The sequence below is a fragment of the Cynara cardunculus genome (genome assembly GCF_001531365.2).
Source record: "Cynara cardunculus var. scolymus isolate 2C chromosome LG 11, CcrdV1, whole genome shotgun sequence".
NCBI lineage: Eukaryota > Viridiplantae > Streptophyta > Magnoliopsida > Asterales > Asteraceae > Cynara > Cynara cardunculus.
Window position 1 is genome coordinate 6,589,267 of NC_037538.1, and position 13,214 is coordinate 6,602,480.

Consider the following 13,214-nt stretch of genomic DNA (forward strand, 5'->3'; position numbering starts at 1 on the left):
AATTTTAAATAGTTAATTTGATACTAATATCGATATATTTTTGTCAATTTTTTATGATATATTCAAATTTATATTTTATTCAATAATAAAAACATCATTGTTTTTTTTCAAAATCACATAAGATCATATTATAAAATCGATTGAGATAAAAAATAAAATAAAATATTAAAATCAAAATGTATCTCGTTGCATTGCACGAGTAATCTTCTAGTATATATATATATATATATATATATATATATATAATATTTATTTATGGTAAATAAATAAACTTACATAAATTCCTCACTATATAGTAAAATTGGAATCTTTTACATCTAAAAGACTTGGATTATTAGATACGTTAGATCAAATSTCCTTTGTTTAAAACGAGCAAATCTATGATTAACCATGATGTACCTGCATTGTGCTAGGGTACAAACTCAAGTCGTACGTATTATATATAATTTTAAGCTTAATTTTAAATCTTTGAATGAAATTAAATTTTCTAGTCTATTTTACATTTTTTTTGGTTTCTGCTTCTTTAATTTAAGACATTTATTTATATTTTTTTCTAAAAACAAAATATATAATTCACCATGAATTGAACACTATCAAYGATTAGATTATTAAACACTCAAAAATACTTGCCATTCATAGTTAACAATTACTCCTACAGATTTTCGTCATGGCCTACGCCCACTTGCAATATCATATATGTGTGTGTTCTTGTCTGTCGCTATAAATAACTCCTCTAAAGTTATATATATATATATATATATATATAGTTTGTTTCAAATACAACTCATTGCATTTGTACAACCAATGCAACCCAATAAATTGAGATATTTTTTATGGAAATGATGAGAGTTCATTTATTATGATTTGAATATTTATGGAAGATTAATAGGCTTCATTAATCAACACTTTATATTATGAAATAATCAAAACTTCTATGAAATCACATATTAATCAAATGAAATGGACGGTTGAGGTTGAGTTGTATTAGTTGCACAAATGTCAAAGGTTGTATAATAACCAACCAACCTCTCTCTCTCTCTCTCTCTCTCTCTCTCTATATATATATATATATAGAGAGAGAGAGAGAGAGAGAGAGAGAGAGAGAGAGACTTCAGATCATGTGAGACCAAGGGTTTTTCGTGATACCCGTAAGACCAATTCTCAATCCTTAGATTAGATCTACAATCTGAACATTCATAATCACAAAATTGCCATGAGACTTCTCAATAATCACAAAATTGCCACCGTACAACTTTAGACCATTAGATCATTAGTTTATAAAGTTGAAAAATGAACATAAATTGGTCTTACCGGTCTCACGAAAAACTTTTGGCCTCACGTGAACCCAACTCTCTCTATATATATATATATATATATAAATAAAATTAACCATCAATACATCAAAATCAGGTTTATAGACCGTCAAAAATATTTAAATATCATAATAGACTATTCTATAAAATTTAGTTTAATTATTATATGACTAAACAATTGTACATCATATATAAAAACACTATAATAAATTTATGTTGGAACCTTCTTTCTTTTCATAATGGTTCTTCTGAAGATTAATTTAAACGAAGATTCATATATTCTCACAGAGTTATCAGTGTGTTCAATATGAAACAAAATATCATGATCAATTATTGTTAGATGATATAAGTTTTTATGAGTCGCATTTACTATTTAAAAGATCTATATATTTGTCGGGCAAATGAAGAGGGTGTTTTATATATGAATCGTACAAACTGATTACACTAAAGATTTCAAATAAAATACCAAAAAAACCCAAACGTATTCATAAATTTGATGAGATAAAATTCAAATTACGATAGTTACTTAGGAGGTGTTTGGGATTGCTTATTTGAAACAACTTATGCTTTTCTATAAAAGCACTTATTAACTTATTATAAGTCAGAAGGGTTTAACTTCTTCAAAAACTCTTTATCACCGGTTTGACACCGGTATAAGTTGTTTATCCGAACACTCGAAAGTGTTTATTACCGGTTCCATACCGAAATAAGTCAATAATTTGTTTTTATAAGCAATCTCAATCACCCCTTAGTTAGATATGATTTTTTTGTATGTAGTCATCTAGCATCAGGAGGGGGAGAAGGCGATGAACGAAACAGAAATTCCAATGCCAATGAGATATTTTCACGTACAAGTTTTTCGTCAACCAAAGGGTCCTCAATTCGCTTGCCAAAAAGGATTTTGGACCATGAGTACGTATGTGTTAGTTTAATATATTTCATTATACACATACATGCATATATGTATTCAAGTATATTTTTTTTGAATTTTTTAAATGATTCACATATAAACCTTATTTTAACTTCGTATTCTTTTCTTTTTCACGATATTTTGTTTTTATTTATTTAAAATTCATCTATATATATATATATATAACTATTTATTTTGGTTTTAAATTTAATTATTAATTAATATTATTATTGTTGTATATATAAACTATAAGGTGAATAAGTAGAGCGTGAGTGTGAAGTAATGACCAAACCCTTTGCGGATATTATATATTATTCATTACTTATTAATTAGTATAAAATATCTTTAATTTAATAGATATTATTTTAGTTTTTTTTAAATAAATAAATATGAATAAATTGAGTTTTATTATTTTGATATTATTGATACCGTATTGTCTTATATTCAAAACTACATAATCCACGTGATTAGAATATATAACTATTACTGATAATTTATTTTAATCATATATATTAAAATATATAAAAAACACTATTAAAACTGAAATTTTCATCGACGGACAAGATCGCTGGAGATCCTTTTAACAAAATATCTTAGCTATGAAAAGTATCTTTACATTTGGATTATATTATTCTTGATTGTAATTAATATTAAATATATAGCACTACAAAAATGAAGATAATCGGTAAGGGAAAAATCTTCCGCTGATCGTACATCGGTCAAAACCTCGTATGTAATGTTATCAGCGAGATAAAACTTCCAGCGACGGATCAACGAGAAAACTGGCTAATTCGTCGTTGATCCTTCGCTGATTTGCGAAAAAACTGCGAGGGAACCGGCAAAAAACCAGTTTTGGGGGATCATCGATGGAACTGAATTTTGACCAATCCTTTACTGATCTGTAGCTGATCAACGAGAGATTTTTTATGTCATTAATTTTCATCGCTTATAATTGTTTTCTAATGGTGGTAACTAATTAAAGTATTTCTTTGATGACAAACGAGTCGATAAAAAGTCAAAACCATTAGGTGTGTGTAATTTTTTTAATAAACTTGACCGTTACTTCGTGATTTAGTCGGTTATTTTTTCTATTATATACTTTTTTTATTACTTGATCTAAAAAATACAACGTTTTGTTTTCCCACATGAGAGAGATTTTTAATCAGCKACGGATTTAAAAACTTTTATAGTTGGAGGCATATTTAAGGGTGTAGAAAAAAAAWYAAAACCAAATAATTCATCTGGATGAAAAYGGCTTTGGGTTTTCCTTTTGGGATTAAGCGGTTCAGTTAACCGAATAAAGATAACTTATTCAGATTGATTTTCAGTTGACGTTTTACTAATTTATCGAGGTGTATAATTTTTGTATTTTATATTTCGAACGAAAATATCAGTGTGTGCTGCAAATGGATCAATTAACAATCAAGATATCAAGTTGGGGGTCCTTGTCTTGTTCTTGTTGGTGGTCTTGCTTTGTTCTTGTTAGGAGTCTTATATTGTTCTTGTTGGTCGTACAATAGAAAAATTTACTAAACAAATTTTTTTATAACCTTCTTTTAAAAAAATGGTGGGTTTGTTGGGGGCCTACAGGACCCCTACCACCATGCACTGGGCAACGTTTTTAATATAGATTCATTTGTTTTTCGTTAGTAAGAAAAATTATGTTATTGATTTATTGGATTCTGATGATAAAAAATATATTTTATTCTTTTGCCTTGATAATAGTCGGGTGGTGGTGTTCGGAGACTTGAATTACCGGATTTCTTTACCGGAAAAGGAAACAAGATCATTGGTAGACAAAAAGGATTGGAAGAAACTTCTTGAATATGATCAGGTAATTAACTAAAATCATATAAATTGTATATTTTTTTAAACTTACGTTCATATTTAACGGAACTGATGAAATGCAGTTGCGAACGGAGCTCGTGGATGGTCAGTTTGGATGGTCAGTTTGGAGCATGGCATGAGGGAACAATCGATTTTGCACCTACTTACAAGTATCTTCCGGATTCCGACGAATACTTTGTGAAGAATCAAGAAATGAAACGTGCACCCGCATGGTATGCTTTGAAATATTCATATCGTTACCATTATTTCTCTATATYGTATGCTTCTAAATTTGCATTTGTGAATGTATTATAGGTGTGATAGGATAATATGGTCGGGGAAGGAACTAAAGCAAATTCTATACACGAGAAGTGAATCGAAGTTATCRGATCATAGACCTGTGAAAGCTATATTCTCTACCCAAGTTAAAGACTCACGATTAGCATACGGAAATTTTTACTTTTCAAATGAATTTGATAAAATCTCAACAGGTTTAGAATTCGTATATACGAATCTTCCTCTAGTTGTGACCAATTAAGCGTTCAGTTTAGTAATAAAATGAAACCATGAATGTGATGACGTTATTGAAACATGAAATATATACATATATATAACAACAAAATATTGTAAAGGTAAAAGGAATCTGAACCTTCACAGCAAGAACACTGTGAAGATTAGCTTCACAGTATGTGAAGTTTTAAGTGTAAAAATATGGTCTCATGGATTTTACGAAAACAAGTTGGTCTAAAATGATCCCAAATCTATATATATAGGTTGTTCCATCATTTTTATGGTGTCATGAAATGGTCGTTAGCTCTTATTAATTGTTTGCTTGACTTTGAAGATATCTTATCCTTCCTAATGGAAAAAGATTATGATATAGACCCATCACACATTTGATATTGTTCTGTTTTATTYTTCTTTTATGTTCAATGTATTTTGATGTAAGTTCCGACCGACGCCTAATGAAGTTAGAAATCATGGAAGGGTGATGAAAAAACGACAACATTTGGAAAGATTACTACATCGCACATGAACGTGATTTCTTGTTGTTCATCCTTTTCAATTTGGGAACTTGGGTGGCAAATCCCGTATTTACCCTCTTAGTTCCTAATGTGTTTTGGAAAACCCTCATTTAACGTTAAAGTTTACAATGTAGCGGCTAACTCCATTGGCTAGAATAATGTTGTTTACAATAATAACATAAATAAAAATATTAAGTTTCTATTTGACGTCGTAAAGCATTTGTAGCATATATCATCTGGTGTTAGGTTCTGGAAGTTACAATGAAAAGTGTTTGTCCATCATATATATACTTGTATTGCCAGGACCTTATTATTATATATCGAATGAAAAGTTCAACCATCACAATGCAAAACTAGACAGAGTAAAAGCATAGAGACGAATTTTGTTTGCCTCAAACTCTCTTTTGAAATAAAACTAGGTGCCGATCTATTTTGTATGAATGGATACTTTGAAATAGAGAGAAAATTTTGAATTTGTTTGATTCAACTAGGATTATAAAAAAATGTAAATTTTGATTGTTTCAACAACCATTAATGGTGACAACATATGAAATCAAAATCAGTTTAACCAACAATCTATCATTATAAGAATAAACTTGTTACGTAATTAACCTTCAAATTACTAACAGAAAAATAAGTACTAATTACAATCTAGTTATAAGTTTCGGTCATATTAAGAGATAAGTACATGGCCAAATAATTGTATCAACCCTTGAAGATAATCGTTCAAATTGTTTTGTCGCAACTTACTATAGTTACATAAAATACAAATTGAACCATGTTTGCATCGAATACATATTGTTTAAAGCTTACGTAATATCAAATGAGCCCCAAACTGAGGTTGAAGAGTGATGATGTTATGCGGAGCATGTGCATATGATGGGGAAAGATCAAAGCTAAAGTGTTGTAGAATCATAGCGAGTGCTATTTTTGCCTCTAGTAAAGCAAAATTTTGTCCGACACATATACGTGGCCCCCCACYAAAGGGGAGATATGATGCTTGTCCCTTGGTCACCTTTGACACACCTTCAGAAAATCTCTCAGGCTTGAAGTCATTCACATCCTCACCCCATATATCCTTATCATGATGCAAAAGCATCACATGTAGTTCAAGGTGCGATCCAGCTGGTAAAAATATGTTTCCTAATGTGGTATCTTCATCTACCATACGTACAAGTGGTGCCGCAGGTGGATATAACCTAAGAACCTCATTGAAAATCATGGTAACCTGTAAAACATRATAATTATTATGCTCATTAAAAAACATTAGACTTTTTCCGATGGACAAATCCGTCAGATAATCTGTCGATGGAACCCCTTTATTTAATAGTGACTGTATAGACATTTTGGTGCTACTTTTGGTATAAAACAAGTTGATTTCTTTAGCTGAGCGATAACCTAGATGGCCTTAGTTTGTTTTCTAGTAGTGAGAAAAGTGTTGGTCAAAATACTTGGTAACGAAAAATWATGGACCTTAGGGAAGGGAACATATCTCTCGACATAATAAAACATTATAAGAGATAAACAGAAAATCTTACAGTTTTTAAACGATTCAATCCATCGATATCTATTTTTTCCTTCCCAAWGACAAGTGAGACTTCRTCTCTAGCGCGTGCTTGCCAACTTGTGTGTTGACCCAACATAATCATAGTCCAAACAAGCAAAACTCCTGTGGTCTCTTGTCCTGCAAAGTAGAAAAGCTTACACTCTTCTATGACTTCCTCGATGCTTAATCCAAAATTACTACTCCCGTGTTGTCTAATTTCGTTGTAGTTCAAATCCAGGAGTATGCCTAACAAGTCATCGTTACTTCTTTCCCCRGCTTTCTTTGCGGTCATTCGTTTATCAATGATACTCCTTATCGAAGCTTTCACTTCTCGGTCAATTTCCTTCATCCTTTTATTGCTTTTCGTTGGCAAGAATCTACAAAATTAAGTTCGATTATCATAATATAATATTCTTTCCTKACCAAATATCAGGGACATTCAAGTTTTTTTTTTTTTTGTAAGGGTGTCCGGGCCAAAGCCCGACTAATCCCCGGCAATTTTGGAGGCTAGACATGGCCCCACTTAAATGTCGCCAACACTCCCCTCCCAGGGCTCGAACTYGGGTTCATGACTATGTCATGCCCAAGCCTTACTAGGCTGGAAGGTCTTTGACAGGGACATTCAAGTTTGATGGCCAAATAAACAACATTCCATGGTGAAATTAAAGTAATATGTTTTGTTATTGAAAATATATTGTGATACACTATAGTTATTACATCCGTTTGGCAACTAATCGAAAAGATATTGTGATTATTGCATATATTTGCACAATTTTGGTACCAAGTTCTTCATTAAAGTGTCCTTTCTTTAAAAGGAAAGCGAGCTTAAAACTATTGTTCAAAAACATACTTACCTTGATCCGGGAATATAAAGTGATTGTCCAGCCTCCACAATCAATTCGGCTAGTTCTCGTTGTAGTTCAAATATTCTTTTCCCCTCTTCAAAGCTACTACCAAATGATGTACGTGAAATCACATCACTAGATAATGTTTGGAGAGAAGGCCACACATCCACTTCACACGAGTCTTCTTTCTTTAACATTTCTTCCCACTTGTTGATCATCTCAGCACAACTCATATAAAAGGCAGGAACCATATGCTATCAAAAAAGATATATTATTACCATTTCCAGGTATAAGTGGGAAAAATGGATTAAGAGCATCTTTAACAGAGATGTTCTTAAGAAATACTTGATACGAGAGAATAAAAATATCGCCAAGGAAAAATATTTTTTACATTTCTTTATTTTTTTGGATCAGGAATTTTTTTTTTCAAATAAAGTATATAAAATTGAACCTTCAAAGTTTTTGGTTTCAAAATGGAGAATCAAAACTCAAAATCTTCAAAAATAGATAACAATCAATTTTCATGTTGTAATACGTAAGGCAAGAAGAACAAACCTTCAACTTCTCGACATGAAAAGCTGGATTAATGATTTTTCTATGCTTCACCCATTGATCACCTTCAACGGATGCTAAACCTCTAGCTAGCAACTTTAATAATGGGTTTCCTCCTTTTGGCTTTTGAAATTGACGGTAATCTGCCAATATCTCTTTTATTGTAGCTGGTTCAGTTATATGTACAATAGGTTTCGGCCCCATCCATGTGAAGCAATACTTGCCTAAACAATTGCAAAAAAAAAAAAATCATTTAGAGTGATCACAGTTGACAATTATGATTGGTGGCAAATGTATTTAGAATTTTAGGAAGTCTTCCTTTTATTTTAATTTTAATGTGTTTTGGATGTTGAAGCATAGATGGCTAAAAATGGGTTTTGGGTCAGGTGGTCTTAATTAAATCAGTTTCCATCCCAACTTGGTAAAAGTGTAACTGGATTAGCATGATTTGACCCTGACCAAAAATCCTAACACTGATCTTATATCTGACAATTAGTGATCTCCATCCTTCACAATCGATCCCAAATATGGTCCCGGGCCAGCCCATTTTATAGAAAATTTTAAGACTTTTTTACACGAAAATGCTATAAAACCTCTTATATTTATCATTTTGAAATTGAGCATTCAAATGCATTTTAATATTACATTTACTTTAAAAAATACTACAAAACTTGTACTATAATTGGTCCTCTCTGTAATTGGTCCTAGGACAGGTCTTGCATATCTAGAAATCTTGTAACAGGTCTGAGACGGATTGGAACGTGTTTAGTTATCTCTATGTGTGTTTTTGGTTTGATACCGAGACAAATAAGGATATAAAATGACAAGATATGACATTTCATTACAGGACAATTGTTTAATGTTTGGTAAAACAGGTCTGGACAAAATATGACCGGTAAAATCAGCTTACCTCAAATAAGTTGTTTAGTGTTTTTTTAATAAATAATCAATCTAAATGAAAATTAAGAAATAATATTCAAAATACAAAAACAACTGACATAAATATTTATTAAAAAGTTGACATTCATAAAATCAAAAGACCTAATTAAGCATCTTTTATTTTATATCTTATTCATCTATACTATATTATAAAATATTTGACAAAAACTCTTAAAAACTATTTCTTATGCATGAAATACTAATTTTTATTGATACATATTACTTAAAATTCAAGATTACAAGTGATTTTACGTAAGTACAACTTATTAAAGCTTCATTTTTAAATTCGTATAACTAGCTGTAGATAAACATAATCAAATACAGGATAAATATCTATTTTAAATATAGAAAATTTAAAATATAATTAGGATAATCAGTGAGTTTCTAACAAAATGTTTAATTATATCTTTAATAAAAATTATATTATTAAACAAAAAATAAATTACTTTGTTATTGGACCTAAATTAAATTATAATAAAAAATTGAATTAAAGAAGTTACACAAAAAAAAAAAAAACGAGAATTGTTAAATAGTTAATCTAACACTCATATCGATTTTATTTTATTTTTAAATTTTTTTATGTTATTTTCAAATTTATTTTTCATTCAAAGTAAAGACATTATCGCGTTCTCAAAACCACWTAAAATCGTATTATATCGATAGAGACAAAGAATAAAAACTAAACATTAAAATAGAGATTTATCTCGCTGCATTGTGTGAGTACCCTTCTAGTAAATCAAAATACCTAAAATCACATTGATAAATTTTTTATCCCCTTTAAACATTTGTTTTACTTATCTCAAATTTTCATTTCCTATTTTATATCTTTTCTATATTTTGATTAATTTATTAAATATGATAATAAAAATAAATGTTTTTTATAACAAAATATATCGTTAGAAATTTTTCGTCAATGCGATTAAAAATGACACTAAATATGAAGTTTATGGAATTTTTGATTTTTATTTTATGCTTTTTTCATATAATGTTTTATTACATAAATAAACCAAAATATAAAAAATATAAAAAAATAGAATTTTGAGAACAGTAAAGAGAAAGTTTAAAATAATAAAATATAATAAATAAATTTTTTAAAGTAAAAATAAATGTAAAGAGAGAGATGTATTTGATGTTTGAAAAAGCAATTAGGTTTTACTTTTAAAGATGTATTAATACAATATAGGTTTTTTTTCACTTTATTCTATAAGGTAGGGATGGACATATACGACTGTTCCACTTTCTTTCACTATGCTCCCATCTATTTCAAACAAAAGTCATAACAAACATGAAACAGCTATCTCATCATATATTGGGTAATGCGAAGTCCATTTACCATGCATCAAAAATATATAGTATTCTTGTTCAAAACGTTTCATGCAATGTCTGCTAGCAATAAATAAAGACGTGGAGAAGATTGAAATCTCATATCAAAAGAAATATACCAATAATTGTATGATAACTAAAAACAACGATTATTAAGTTTATCTTGGTGTTATATTCAATTTTGTCGTATAAATGAATGAATATATTAAATTTAGGTTATGTTTAACAAATTAACTGATGACTGATAAATTAAATGGTAGCTTATAAGCTAGCTGATGAACAAACCGTAATTGACAAAATTAGTTGACGAAAATATAAGATGACCAAAAAGGGTATCTTGAAAAATTAACCAATTATAATATTTTAAAATATAATTGAAACAAATCTCTAATAATATAATATATTAACTAATACGAACAAGATGATAAAAAAATGAAAAAATATAATATATTTTTGAAAAGAATTTCAAATTGATTATTGTACATATTATAATATTTGAATTTATGATTTTAAATAACCATTACATATAATATGAATAAAAATAAAAATGATCAACCTCACATATTTTAATTAATTTATATTTTTTTAAATGTATTTAATAAATTAAATTAAATACTTTATTCAAATTATTTAACACGTTTTTATTATCTACGAAATAAAGTAAGTATAACTTTAATTTTTGTATCATATAAACATTATTAAAACTGTTATATTTGCATTTTAAGAACTAAATATACTTGATAATAATTTAAAAAAATGCAAATAGTTAATATGATTAATAGTTATTGTAGATAATCAATAAATAATACTAATGTATAATGTATAAGTAAAATTAATTAATAATTAATTTTCAATTTATATTTATTAATATTAATAATATTTAATTTTATTTATAAAAGTAATAAATAATTAATACTAATAAGTCATAATTGAAAAAAAAATGACAATAAGCTACCAAAATGATACTATTAGTAGCGTTTCAATAAAGCTAACTTATGTGCATCTAAACGTATACCAAGAAAATAAATTAGTTTATAAGCTAGGTTATCTTTGCCAAACAATGTCATGATTTAAAGTTGAAATTAAACATAATATTTCCCCTTAATTAAAAAAAAGAAGACCTAAACATATCGAATTTCATAATAACTTTGCCTATCTATCTATCTTCAGACTTTTTTATTATTATTTTAATCGTGAGACTTATCAAGGATAATTTTAAGCGTAAATAATGTTGATAAACAGATTACGTGAATGAGGGCATGTGGATAAACGGACGAAAGATAGTACTAGTGAACTTTTATTAGGTAGCAAATTGGATCAAAATCAAACGTGTTCTCTTTCATTTTTAATCCAACTTCTAAACAAGAAAATCGAGCTTTAGAAAATACGTTCATTTAACTGCATCAAACACATCCTACATTTCCTTAGTGGTATCGATCAAAGACATACTATGTTACTCAAAATAAATATATTGAATCTAAGGTCTCCAAAAATAGAAAATAACCAAAAGAGAAAGAAATAATGGAAGTACAACAGTAAAAAAAAGACTCATGAAAATAAAGCAAAGCAAGCATTCGTACCATAAGCAGTGACGGATTTATATTCGAAAGGCAAGACTCTGGGAACTATATCGTTTGTAAGATTTATGGGTCTAGATTTGGCCTCCTTTGTCATCTTCACCATCTCCTTTAGGTCTCCAAATAAGAAGTTGTAGGAGCTCCCCTTCAAGCCTTGTTCTCTTAGACACTTCTCCATCTTTTTAGGTTTCAACCAAACCCAATTCACAAATCTCCAACCATACCACAATCCTATTACTGTTACCACTATTCCCACACCACACCATGCTTCCATCTTCAATCTTTGGAGTTGGTGTGGGAATTGAAGGAGAAGGGGATATTTATTGATGGATAATGTTCACTTTAACTACCCTATACTTTTGAGTAACTTATGGATATACCTCTACTTGTTGATGAATAATGTTCACTTTAACGACCCTATATATATATATATATATATATATATATATATACTTTTGAGTAACTTACGATTATACCTTGTGTTTTGTGTTCTTTCTCATGGTGGCCCATATTTATTCTTCAAGCAAAAAGAACAGATACCTACCGCATGTGACCACATTTATGCCGAATTATATGATATCTGGATATGGTATAAATGATATGGGCGCTGTAAGCGATCGAAGAAACCCTAAATTGGTAATTGAACTATAAATACTTCATTAACACGTTCGAAGTCTATAAGTTTAGGTATACAACGTACAACATTTTATTTGCACACCTTAAAAAGCGTTAATTTGTAGTCTATATTTTATATATTCTTATTATTTTCTCATAGACGAGTCAAGTAGTGAAATTTGTTCATAAAATCATTGGGGCATTGTTTAACAAAAAATTGGTATTCAATCGGATCAAATGAATACACAGAGATGGAATTAATTCAAAACGACGAATACAAATGTAATATAGCTCAACACGTTTTCATTGCATCAGTAATTTTATTTGATTCGATTCGAAAAAAGTAAATTTTTTTTTTAAAACCATTTCAGACATCAATATGCATAAAAAACAATGCATAGGAACACTGTTTCGTAGTTTTAATTACAAGATCTGTATCATGTTGATTTTCTTTTACTTTAAAACGTTGTGCCTCGAGTAGGAGGTCAATGACCTATGAGAGTGTAAGTGGGAAAACGAGAACATTGGGGGATGGGAATTGAATGATTCCAAATTTGAGGGGGAGGAATGAAATGGACACGTGTTAAGAGTTGGATACTCGTTCTATATGTATTATTTTATAATCTTTGTTCTATATGTATTATTTTATAATCTTTGTTCTATATTTTTTTTTAATCTATATGTAATATGGTTTTTAATTTTTTTTTGTCAAATATTTTATAATATAGTATAGAAATATATA

The 13,214-nt window shown here is 29.0% G+C and overlaps 1 protein-coding gene and 1 pseudogene across 1 annotated transcript; one reads left to right on the forward strand and one right to left on the reverse strand.

Annotated features, from left to right (window-relative positions):
* Nucleotides 1-4,623, forward strand: part of LOC112521027 — a 6,850-nt pseudogene extending 2,227 nt beyond the window's left edge.
* Nucleotides 4,624-5,746: 1,123 nt separating this feature from the next.
* LOC112521116 (cytochrome P450 CYP72A219-like) lies at nt 5,747-12,203 on the reverse strand. The gene is made up of 5 exons (XM_025129801.1): nt 11,861-12,203; nt 8,022-8,242; nt 7,476-7,720; nt 6,614-6,998; nt 5,747-6,303 (listed from the first exon to the last, which is right to left on the reverse strand). Exons 1-5 carry the CDS (start codon nt 12,129-12,131, stop codon nt 5,878-5,880), a joined length of 1,548 nt encoding a protein of 515 aa, XP_024985569.1. The 5' UTR covers nt 12,132-12,203; the 3' UTR covers nt 5,747-5,877.
* Nucleotides 12,204-13,214: the final 1,011 nt, after the last annotated feature.